Source organism: Microtus ochrogaster, unplaced genomic scaffold (assembly GCF_000317375.1).
Source record: "Microtus ochrogaster isolate Prairie Vole_2 unplaced genomic scaffold, MicOch1.0 UNK45, whole genome shotgun sequence".
Classification (NCBI taxonomy): Eukaryota; Metazoa; Chordata; class Mammalia; order Rodentia; family Cricetidae; genus Microtus; species Microtus ochrogaster.
The window spans coordinates 1,724,136-1,736,631 of record NW_004949143.1 but is presented as its reverse complement, the minus strand read 5'-3'; the positions used below and the strand labels follow the sequence as shown (position 1 = coordinate 1,736,631).

The window sequence follows — 12,496 nt, the reverse complement described above, 5'->3', positions numbered from 1 at the left end:
CCTGACGGTTGGTGTATTGTGAGTTTTACCCCCCAAAAAAAAAAAACATTTAAATACTAAAAAAAAAAAAAAAAAAAAAAAAAACCCACAAAAAACTCAAAATCCAAAAAACAACAAAAAAGAAACTTTTATGATTCTTTTAATTATGTTACTGGGGACTGGGGGTTATGCATATGTATTAGTGTAGTGCCTACAAAGAGAGCATCAGCTCCTTTGGAGCTGGAGTTACCTGACCTGGGGGCTGAGAACCAAACTGGGGTCCTCTGCAAGGGCATTAAATGCCCATAAGAGGCCTGCCCCTTTCTGAATGGAGACGGGGAGGGGAGTAGATGAAAGTCTGGGGGAAAGAGGGGGAGGAGAGGAAGGAGGGAAAACTATGGTCAGTGTGTAAAATAAATGAAAAAATATTAATAAAATTTAGTAAAGATAAAATCGCAGTGGAGGGCTGGAGAGTTCGCTCAGCAGTTAAGAGCATTTGTTGTTCTTACAGAGGACCTGGGTTTGGCCTCAAAGCTGCTTTTCCTAAATTAAATCCCAGGAGACCGAAAGGATCTTGGAGCTGTTGACAGACACCAAGCAAAGTGGTCAGAATCTTGTTTCGGGTTTGCCTGAGCTTACCACACAAGGCAACTGACAAAATCCTAAAAGAAATCTCTGGAAGAAAGGATATATATTCTAGACTCCAAAGGATTATATTATATATTATATTATATATTATATAATACACACACATATATGTATATTTTATATATGTGTGTGTGTATATAAGTGTGTGTGTGTATATGTGTGTGTGTGTGTGTGTGTGTGTGTATATATATATATATATATAAAATGATGATGAGTGTGCCAGAAGAAAAACACAGCCAAGAACACAGGAAAATAAAGCATTATGAGTGGGAACCAGGAGAAAATAATAATCAAGGAACCGCTCCAAAGGCTTGATCAGGCAATTCATTAAAAAAGAAATCAACTTGAACAAGCCACGCAGTAACAGGAGACATGTAAATTAAAGCAGAGTAATATAAACATGCAAATCCTGTAGACCTATATCATGATAACACTGACAAGGCCAAGCGCTGGCAAGGCTATTACACAATGGCTATTTTAATGTGCTGCTAGTAGCCAGAACCAGCACAGCTGCTTTGGGAGACAGCTGGGCACCACTTCGTAACAATGAAGTGACAAGGACTGTGAACCCCAGGAACTCCACTCTTGGGTATTAATTTTGCAAATAGGAAAAGCCTTTTTGGTCTTTTACAACTCTAGATACTAGAAGGGTTTAAATCCAAGTGCTTTTCATTATATGGGTTCTAGCTGATATTTATCAGATTATAAGGCATAAGACACAGCAAACAGTGTATTAGCCATCAAAGTGTATTTTTTATTTATTAAAACTTTTGTTATAAAGGACTTGCAAATTAAAAACAACATACATGGAGCCAGGCAGTGGTGGTACACACCTTTAATCCCATACTGGAGGCAGTGGTAGGTGGATCTCTGTGAGTTTGAGGTCAGCCTGGTCTACAGAGCAAGTTCCAGGACAGCTAGGGCTGTTACACACAGAAACCCTGTCTCACAAAACCCAAAAAAAGAAGGAAGGAAGAGAAAAGAAATGAAGAGAGAAAAGAAAAATTATCAGGCAGTGAGATTGACCAGACCCAAAGTCTATCCATCTCAATGAATTCCTATACAGTTAGAATAGCCATTCCAAAGGTGTGGCTCCCCACACTGAATTTTACAGTTTAACCATTTTACACATTTATCCACCACTACCAAAAAAATCCATGACAGAATTCAAACTAAAAACTTGCTAGCTTCATATCTTTTCTCATAAATCATGTCCATCTATATTTAATGCAGCACTATTCACAGCAGCCAAGAAACATGAGCAGCCTACTGAGTTGATAAAGAAAAGATGGTGGATAAACACAACAGAATTCCATTCTACCACAAGGAAAAATAAAATCATAATGTTTTCACAAAAATGGGAATGTAGTAGGAGCTGCGGGCTGTGTTCCTGCCACCCGGCTCCCAGCCACCGGCTATCTTTACCCGAAATAACAACACACAAACTGTATTCATATAAACACTGCTTGGCCCATTTCTATTAATGTGTGTAGCACCATGAGGTGGTGACTTATCTTGTCTAACCCATATCTTATCTTGTCTACCCCATATTTAGTAATCTGTGTAGCACCAGTCTTACCGGGAAAGATTCAGCATGTCTGACCTGGCGGCTTGCTTCATCACGTCTGCCCTGGAGAGGGGAGGCATGGCGTCTGCCTCACTTCTTCTTCCTCCCAGCATTCTGTTCTGTTTACTCCACCCACCTATGTTCTAACCTATCAGGCCAAGCAGTTTCTTTATTAATTAACCAATGAAAGCAACAGATTGATATGACACTCCCACATCATGGGAACAACTGCAGATCATTAGATTAAACAAAATAAGCCAGATTCAAAAACATCATATTGTCATCTACCACACACATAACCTAGATTTTAATTTTTAGATATATGTATTTACATGTGAGAGTACAAATCTTGGGAGCTCTTCAGGCAGGGAAAACAAAAGAGGGTAGGAAAACCCATGGGACATGAAAGCAGAATCAGCATGCTGTGGGAGGGAAAGGACCAGTGTGTAGGATAGGGCTGGAGAAAGGGTCATCAAAACAAATAGAAAAAGGCATAATGGAACTCACTGCTTTTTAGACTATTCTGGCTTGCTTCCTGTTGCTCTGGTAAACACCATGACCAAAAGCAATTTGAGGAGGGAAGGGTTTATTTCAGCTTACACTTCCAACAGTCCATCACTAAGTCAGGACAGCAAATCAAGGCAAGAACCTGGAGACAGGAACTAATGCAGAGGCCATAGAGGAACACTGGCTGGTTTACCCTGGCTTGCTCAGCTATCTTTTTTATACAGTCCAGGCTCACCTACTCAGAGATAGTACTGCCCACAGTGGGCAATTCAGCAAGGAAGGCTGTCCCTCATTGATGGAGTTTGTGCTTTCTCTACACTTTCACACATTATCCAAGTTTATACAAAGACCACCGATTATTGCTGTAACCAAGTAAGTACTGTCTGAGCAAGTCTCTGGCTCATTTCCTGTTTATCATTTTTCATTGGTTCCCCAAAATAAAATGTATTAAGAAGGATCTGTTCCCACCTTTTAACATGAAAGATATTAGTTCTCTTTGGCTATCTAAACAAAAAATAAAATAAAATAAAACTAAATAAATAAAAAGTAAAAATAATCCACCTAAAGAGTTTAGTGACCACTGACCTAACCAGCAGGAGCTCAAAGCTCACCAAAGACTCCAGAATGGATTCTGACATCAGCAGAGCTGATGCCAACCCCCAAAGATGACCTGTGATCTCATTTCTTCCAACATATCTATCCTGAGGCAGTGATGAAGACCAAAACCTTTGGTGACTCATGAGTATACTGAGGTCAGAAAGGGGAACTCCAAAGTATATATCCGAAAGTCGTGTATGCTGCCTCAAACCCTAGTCTCAGCATTTGGGAGAAGAAGCAGGAGAAGTGTGTAAGATCAAGGCCCGCCCGAGCTACGTATAGAGACCCTGTCTCAAAAGAAAAAGAGTTGTCAAGGGCTGGGGTGTGACTTGGCAGTGGGGCATTTGAGTAGCATGTACAAGGCTCTCATTTCCACCCCTAGCACCAAACACATACAGAGCCATCTTGGAAGGCACAAGATATACATCTGTGCCAAGATCAGTGGTGCTCTACCAGTGGAGATTCTGCCCTCCAGCACCCTGGGCACTCAGCAATTATCTTCATGTGGAAAGACAGGTGAGCAGGCTGCAACCTGTATCTGCTGGTTAAAGACAAGAGATGGTGCCAAACACCTTACAGAGCACAAAACAGCACCCACTTTCCCCCAACAAACTATCCATTGCCAATGAACCAACTTTTATTTTTCTGTTATTGCCCAATCCCATTTCATGGAACCAAGAACCTCAAATATGCTAGACAAGTTTCCTAACAATAAGCAATCCTCCCCCCAACTTCCAGGCATAATTTCAAGAGTAAGGACCTGCCCTGTGGTCTACATATAGGAAGAGTTAAACCTCAGTAACTGTTTTGATGTAGAAAAGGGTCCCAGGCTGCCCCAGCTCAAGAGCTACTCTAGACTCCTGAAGACCCATGCTCTGCCAATTCCAAGGAAACTGCCCTGCTGGGCATTATGCTCTCTATAGGAAGCCTTCCCACAGAGAAAATCCTAGAAAAACTTTCAGAGCCAACCAGCTCAGCCCCCTCACTAGAGAGAAAATGTGACAACTGACTGCACAGCATGGCATCATTCAAAGGGGTAGAAAAAAAAGAGATGGTCATGACACCAAATGCATGGAATGATCTTTGCTACTTAAGTAACCAAAGAGACTAGCCTCATATTTACATTACACAGTTACTGCATCTAGGAGAACTGGGGAAAGCCTCAGTACTGGGGAAAGCAGCATTTTAGCTGCACCATGGCAGCTCAGTGAGTTTGTGCCACAGTTTTGAAATTGTGGCTAAAGATCATTGGACACTCCTCCATTTGCAAAGCAGAATTTGTACTGTTACCTAGAATCTCAACTATCCTAACTGAGTCATAGCACATAGAGAGCAATGAAAGCAACACTTTGGAACTTCCAAGGCTAGTTGATTAAAGTCATACTCAGGGCATATACCCAGAAGTGCTGGAGAGTGGTGTTAGGGTTTCATATAACTCAGGCTGGCCTCAAATTTGCTGTGTAGCCGAGGCTAGCCTTGAACTCCTGATTCTCCTGTCTCCACTTCCTGCATGCTGGGATTACAGATCATCCAATGGTGATCAAATCACCACTCACTGAACCTCTCAGCAAGCTTCTGGAAGGGCTGAGTCTAGATTAGGTTCAGGAATCTCTGAGCCAGGCTTCCCAAGCATCCAAGAGCAGCAGAGGAATGACATGCAAAATGTCCAAAGTAACAGTGGATACAAAGCTGGAAAAGCAAAACCATCAGGTAGGAAACACCACTGGAAAAGGAAAGTCAGTGAATCTAGAAAGTATATTCCCTGACCTCAATGAAGCTCCTGATCTTAGGCCCCTCTGGGCAGCCAAAACAAGCCTTTTCATTGTCATCTCACTACAGCAACGCCAGGCCCTTCCCTGGTACCCACAAATGCCCATTCAAATGGCTTCTGTGCATTCGTTACAGTTGCCTGTTATCTACTTCGTGAGGAGGGATGAAGACATGGCCTATAACATCAAGAAAAGAGTTGAAAACTTAGCAGAGCTCTGAAGACTGAAATGTTATTTTTAACAAAATCTCAATCGTTTGATTTTACCAATAAAGACTCAGGAGACAGATACTGGGGTGAAAGGCTGCTAGTTCCAAGAGGCAGAAAAAGCACCCACCTGACCTTCCTCCTCCACCAATGTTCCAGAAGCCTCCTTCTATGCTGTCTCCAAACACCCTCCTCAAACTGAATGGCCCTCCCTTCTACTTCCTGTGCATCTCTATCCATATTCCTGACTCCCTTTCACTCTCTAAGGTTTTTCTTTAATAATCCTATGTTCACTTCCTATCAATGGTTGCTTGTTCTGCCTCTTGACCTATAGCTGACTTTATTTGTTCCTCTTTACAATATTCAAGCAGAAAGGTCTTGGATTAAAGGTGTGTGCTAGGGTTGAGCCACACCACAACTAGAAACAGTCTTTTCCAGTAAATAATGCAATCTCTGGGTTCACAGTGTGATCAAATATCCTGCAACACTGAAAGAGTCTCCAGATCCTGTAGAAGACTAACTGCATAATGTTGATCCCAGAAACATTAAAGGAAAGAAAATTCTCTCTGTCCTCATGATGCCCAAGTCCCAGGACTGAGACAGGCAGGACTACGTAGCTTGAAGTCAATCCTGCATACTTTCTGGGGCACATCTATCAAACCTGATACCCTGAGTCAGTCCACAGGTTCTTGCTAGGATCCCAGCCTGGCCACTCAGCTTTGTAGCACCTGGGGCCACTGTGGTCATGCCCAACTGTTGACAACCAGTCCTAACACACAATTGTGTGCACCTACTTGTTGTAGGAGTCTGCTTATGTGCTCCCAGCTGCCCAGATTCCTGAAATAACCACACAGAAACCATATTATTTGCAATACTGTTTGGCCAATAGCTTAAGCGTATTTCTGTCTAACTCTTATATCTTAAACTAGCCCATATCCATTAATCTGTGCATTGCCATGTGGCATCTGTCTCCAGCGGAGCTATATTGCTTCTCTCTGACTCCGCCTTCTTTCTTTCAGCATTTAGGTTAGTCCCCTCCCCCCCAGCTCTACTCTGCCCTATAAGGCCAAGCCAGTTTTTTTATTCGTTAACCAATAAAAGCAACACATAGACAGAAGGACCTCCCACATCACCTACTTCTGGTTGTTTGTTTGCTGAGGCAGTAGGCTAGCCCCAAACTCAAGATCCTCCTTCCTCAGTTTCTGGAACACTGAGATTAATAGGCATTAATAGGCATGTGCCACCACACCTGGCATAGTTAGATCATTCAGTGGTTTTTTTTTTTTTTGGTGTGGTATGGTGTGGTGTTTTGACTTGCATTGCTTTACTTTGGTTGGTTATAATCCAAGGCTAACCAGGAACCTGTCATGTAGTCCAGACTGTTATAATTTTACAAGGCGTAGATTGCTCTCAAACTCAAACTCACAGCAATCCTCCGACTTCATCCTCCCAAATGCTGCTGGTATTACAGACATGGGCTCCCACAGCCATTTTACTTTTTAAATTTATTTATTCATTCTTTTTGAGGTACTGGGGATGGAACCCAGGGCCTTGCACATGTTAAACACATGTTCTACCAATGAAAGCTCCAGCCTTGTTAATTGTTTTAAACAAATATATAATTTATATACCATGCAGTCACCCTTTCACTATGTATAATTCAATGGTTTTTGAAGTACTTTAAGATTGTGCAAGCATCGCCTTTATTTCCAGAACATGTTCATCACTCTGCAAAGCCTTTATCCTTTAAGCAGTCACTTCCCATCCCCTTCCCCTAATCCTTAGCAACCACTAATCTATTTTTTGTTTTTATAAATATGCAATCTCTGAAAATTTCATGTAAGCAATGCTGTCAAGATTTGCAAAGTGTATATCTTAAATGTGGCCTGGATCATATAGATGTAGGATTAATATGTGCTAACCTGAAAGGGATTCACTGGAAGACAGGTCCTGTGCTGAGCATTTCAGACACTCACACTTATTTAATCCTAATAACTGCCACATCAGGAGGATTATCCCCATGGTTAATTGAAGAAACTTGCCAGAAGGTTCCTAAACCCTTTAGAGCTACACGTTTTCCATGTAGGAAGTGAGGTATTGCATACTACTTTTATTTTATTGTTTAAATTAACATACAAAGTAATGGGCTTCACTATGGCATTTTCATCCATATACTGTTGTACTTCACTCATGTTCGCCCTCCCTATTGCCCATTACCATCTCCTAGTCTTCCTTCTGCTTCCTTCTTGCCTTTAGGTGATGTGGGAGTCCCCTCTGTATGCTGTGAATGATGGGGAACTTCAGCCAATCACATTCCGTTTAGGGTGTGTCCCCCTGGGGCCACACAAAACAAATAAAAACATCCAGGTGTTCTTGCCTCTTCTTCTTTGCCCTCTGCGTTCCTGGATAGCTGGAACCCTGATTTGTAAGTTTTCTTTCTTCTGTTTATTAAAGCTGAATATTATTTTAAGTTGGTCTGGTTAATTACAACTTCCGGTCGACCATGCCCATCATGTGAATACCATTGGTGAATAAAGAAACTGCCTTGGCCTGTTGATAGGGCAGAACTTAGGTAGATGGGGAAAACTAAACTGAATGCTGGGAGGAAGGAAGCAGAGTCAAGGAGAAGCTATGTAGTCACAACAGAGACAGGTGCTGGGAAATTTACCCAGTAAGCCACAGGCACATGGCAATACACAGATTACTAGAAATGGGTTAACTTAAGATGTAAGAGTTAGCCAATAAAAAGCTAGAGCTAATGGGTCAAGCAGTGATTTAAATAATATAGTATCTGTGTGATTATTTTGGGGCTGAGCGTCTTCCTTCAACATTTAGGTCATATATGTATATGTATATATGTCATATCTGAGAAAAATGTGATAGTTATCTTTTCCCCATTACCTTCTCTTTTTCTTGCCACACTACTACTCCCCTACCTCTCCCCAACAGTCTTGGTTTATCTTCATGTCACATAAATGTAAATATATGCATGTATACATATATAGACTCAGCATCTGAGAGAAAACATCTGGGTATTTGTCTTTCTGAGTGAGTTATTTTGCTTAACATGATGACCTCGAGTTCTACCCACTTTCCAGCAAGAAATATAATTTTTTTCTTGTTCAAAGATGAATAAAACTCCATTGTGGGGTGGGTAAGATGGTTCAGTGGGTAGAAGTACCTGCCATCAAGCCTGATGACCTGAGTTTGATCTCTTTGACCTACATGATGGGAAAAGAGGATCAACTAAAGGAAGCTGTCCTCCGACCACCACATGTGCCCTGTGGCATGTATGTGCCCCCAATAATAAATATTATTATGTAATAAAATTGTTTTAAATTGTTTCAAAACTCCATTGTGTAAACGTACCACATTTTCATTAGCCATTTGTCAGTTGATGGGCATCTAGACTGGTTCCATATCATGGCTATTGGGAACAGTATAGTAACAAAGATGGTATGCAGGTATCTGTGTAGTCTGTTAACTTAAGGGCTTTTGGTTACATACACAGGCGTGGTAGAGCTGAATCATATGTGAGTTGGATGGTCCTTACTGTCCTGGAACTAGCTCTGTAGACCAGACTGACCTCGAACTCACAAGATCTGCCTGCCTCTGCCTCCTGAGTGCTGGGATTAAAGGCTGCACCACCATGGCCCAGCTCCATTGTTTTTCAAGACTGCAACACATCATTATGTATGTCAAAAGGCAGAGCAGGTCAGTGTCAACCTTCCTGGGTTGGCTAATAAATGTGTGTGACGCACTAAGAGTCTGGCTCCTGGAAGGCCTTCCTAAGAAACAGCCCCTGTTAAGACTCTTACATACACAGCTGAGGTCCTTCTCCCTGGTGCTCAGAAGAACAACTTCCACACTCTGGATACCTTCAGATGACAAACCTGTCCTCAGAAGATACTTCAGAAGAAGTAAGATACATATTGAAGTTAACTCCCCTTTGTCTTTAGAGAGTGACTTTGCGGGGGTTGGGTTTTTCCGAGATAGAATTTCTCTCTGTAACAGCCCTGGCTGTCCTGGAACTCACTCTGTAGACCATGCGAACCTTGAACCCAGAGACCTGCCTCCCTCTGCCTCCCTAGTGCTGGGAATGAAGGTGTGTGAATGAGTTCGTAACCATCCTTTCAACTTCAGCTAAAACCTGAGTCTACTTCCTAGAACCTGGAGGAACTTACACCTTATTCCCAGATGTGCTTCTGGGACTTTTTGTATGCCTGCAGAGGTTTCTGAGGCACAATCCATTACTGAGGCCCAGGAACAAGAATAAAGGAACACTGGTAGAGCTCTGCAGACCCCAATACAGAAAAATTGGGTCCCTACCTTCAAAAGAAAACTACATCTGGCTCAGTGTTCTTAGATGAAGAAAATATCACAGGGTGGCACTCTTATCTGTGTTGAACCCTGGTTATTTCTTCTAATATGTGACCACAGTCCCCTTACTTGGAGCAAGGATAATAGCTAACCTTAAGAATTATTGTGGCGATTCGAAACAAGATAATGCTAGGTGTGGTGGCATACAAGTGTCAGCCCAGGTCTCAGGAAGCAGAGGCAGGAGGATCAGAAGTTCAAGGACAACATTAGATACATAGCAAATTTGAGGCTACCAAATTGGGTTATATGACACCCCATTTAAAAAAAAAAGAAAGGAAGGAAAGAAGGAAGATATATTTTACACTTGGCACACAGAAAGCACCCAGGAAATGGTAACTGATCAATGAAGAACACATTCCTGGGTCAAAGACACCTTTGGGATTGTTAGTCATTATATGGACTAATTGAACAGGTTTAGAGAACTCATTTACAAGAAGCTGCTGAAGGTTAGCAGTGGGGCAGCCTCCAGGTCTAAATTATACCCAGTGGTTTAAGATGACTTACTGTGGAGTCACAGAAGCCTGGGAGCAAACCCTAGCTGCCAATTAACCACTTATGACATCAGCTCTACCCGCTTCCTCAGTCTCTCAAAGCTTGGCCATTTACAAGTCTACTTTCAAAACCCCCATGCCATAAGATGCAATTATCTAGCATGCACAGGGTTTCATGTTCCAATTCCAGTAAAGGAAAATAAAAGCTCATTTGTAGTCTTAGGAATCTCCTACAGTGTTTGGAACACAGCTTTCAAGGATAAGGTGGCCTATCAGATGGATACTTTTCTCTACAAAAGCTCATTTGTTAATAAAATTTTAACCCCAAAGAGAAACTGAAAAAAAATCAGCAGCTCTTTATCCTTGAGATTGCTTCCTTCTCTCCACAGCAGTCTATCCTGTAGATCTGATGTCTGAGCTAATTTCCCCCCTCTACCAGATTGTCGTTGCAGAGACTGAAGACTTGGCTTTCTTTACCCTCTGCATCATCAGTTCCTAGAACCCAGACTGGCCATACCTTTGTAGCTCGCTAAAAGGTTCTTCTTGTAGCAATTCCAGCAGGGTTGTCCTTAACTATTTCTGTATCTTTTGTATAACTTCCCGGGCTAGGTGTTCTCCTCTTTACCAGTGTTCCTTATATGTGACATATATCTTACTAGAAGGCAGTGCTAGGACCAAGTTTTGTCTTCCTAAGCTTGTGTTTTTCATGGATAAGTTTGCCTTCATTTTCAGAAAGCTCAAAGCACAATTCTTGCTCAGTTACAATTACACGGTTTTCTTGAAGCTGTTTTGGAGTTTTGTTTTGCTTTGTTTTTTTTTCCGTGATGTGGAGACGGGACATAAATAAATGTAAGAAGACTCTGCTGGTACTTGTTTACGATACTATTTCCAAACACAGACTGTATTTATCATAAGAATATGCTACTCAGACTTGAATGTTTCTGCAAATTACTCTAAATAAAACACTGAATCTGATTCAGGTCAGGATCAGGGTACAAGATATTGCATTTCTGAGAAAATCCCAGGTGATGCCCAGGTGGCTGGGCCTGGTGCACAAATTGTGTTGCACAAGGTGGAAAAAAACTTGTTTCTTTGATTCAGCACAATTTCTGTGTCCATCTCCTCCAAAAAATATGGCCAAAGTCTCTAGAAGTGTAGGGACAAACACCAATAGCATGTAGAGAACTAATTAATATAAGACCCACAAGTTGCCCCTCCCGCCCCATTTCCACTTTGTCCCCACTCTGAGACCACCGAGGCCTAGCCAGGAAGTCACCTGGAAAGCTCTCCAGATGTTTTTGCTGCAGGTGGCCTCATAGCCAATTTTCAAAATGACTGCTTTTTCCAACGTTTTCCCAAGATACACTCCTGGGAACAGCTGTTGTCACCAATGGTGGCATCTGCTTGGCCAGCATTTTAACAGTCTAGTGTTTTAAAATCAGTAAGAAGGGTCCCATCACTCATCTTCGACTATATAATTCACAGTGCGCTCAGTCCCTGAAGCCTCAGACCCTCTCACCCCTAGGCCAAGAATGGCCAAATTGCCCAAAGCCCCCACTTCAGGCCGGTCAGACGGGGGCAGGGCCGCTCATGCGCAGAGCGACCCCCAGGCCACAGGGCGGGGTCCCTGGGTGCCCCAACCCCCTTCCACCTTACCTCTCTGGACCAGGGTGGCCAAGGAGAAAACGAAGCAAACGAGGAAAGCAGTACGCCAGGCCACCATGACTGGGAGCAGGCACAGGGGCCTGAAGGAGCACGGTTAGCGCAGGAGGGCCCGAGGGGGCGGGGATGGGAGGAGCTGGGGAGGAGGAGCCCGTCACAACCGCAGGGCCCCGCCCAAAGCTGGCACCCGTCGCGCGGTCAGGAAGGACGGAGGAGAGGCGCGCCTTAATACCCGTGCTGGGGGGAGGGGGAACTCCTCAGGGCCCAAGGCAGGAGACTGGGCGACCCTGCCTTCTCGGGGACTCCGCCGCAGTCTGGAGGCGGGGCATAGGGCGAGGGCGGGGCTCGCAGACACTCGTTCTGTCGCGCGATCTGGATAGGGTGGCTTGCCTACTCACTGCCGCAGACCCCTTCCCACCCTATCGTCGCTAGGGGAATGTCAGAAGAGGCCTGCAAGCCCCTGTAGGGCGCCACCAGAGGCCAGGGTGTGGGAAGCAGCAGTGGAGATGGTGCTCAGGAACGGCTACTCCGTGGCCACTACACACCGTGGCACAGAGCTGGGGTGCTGCCAGCCGGCGACCTTGGACCGCACCTTCCTCCTCTAGTGCAGGTCCCCCAGCTGAGAGGTTTCTCCTAAGCCTTGGCCTCATTCGCTGCCGCGTGCTGAAAGCTGCAGCAAATTCCCTGCCT

The 12,496-nt window shown here is 43.5% G+C and overlaps 1 protein-coding gene across 3 annotated transcripts in view; it reads right to left on the bottom strand.

The window, feature by feature from the left end:
- Cd99l2 (CD99 molecule like 2) overlaps positions 1-12,110 on the bottom strand; it is a 90,377-nt gene extending 78,267 nt beyond the window's left edge. For 2 of the 3 annotated variants that reach the window (XM_026777081.1, XM_026777082.1), the window contains exon 1: positions 11,801-12,110. In XM_026777081.1, the coding sequence (XP_026632882.1) occupies positions 11,801-11,867 (67 nt within the window). In that variant the 5' untranslated portion in view covers positions 11,868-12,110. The remainder of the gene's footprint in view (positions 1-11,800) is intronic. The other variant, XM_005369180.2, reaches the window with a different exon arrangement.
- Positions 12,111-12,496: the final 386 nt, after the last annotated feature.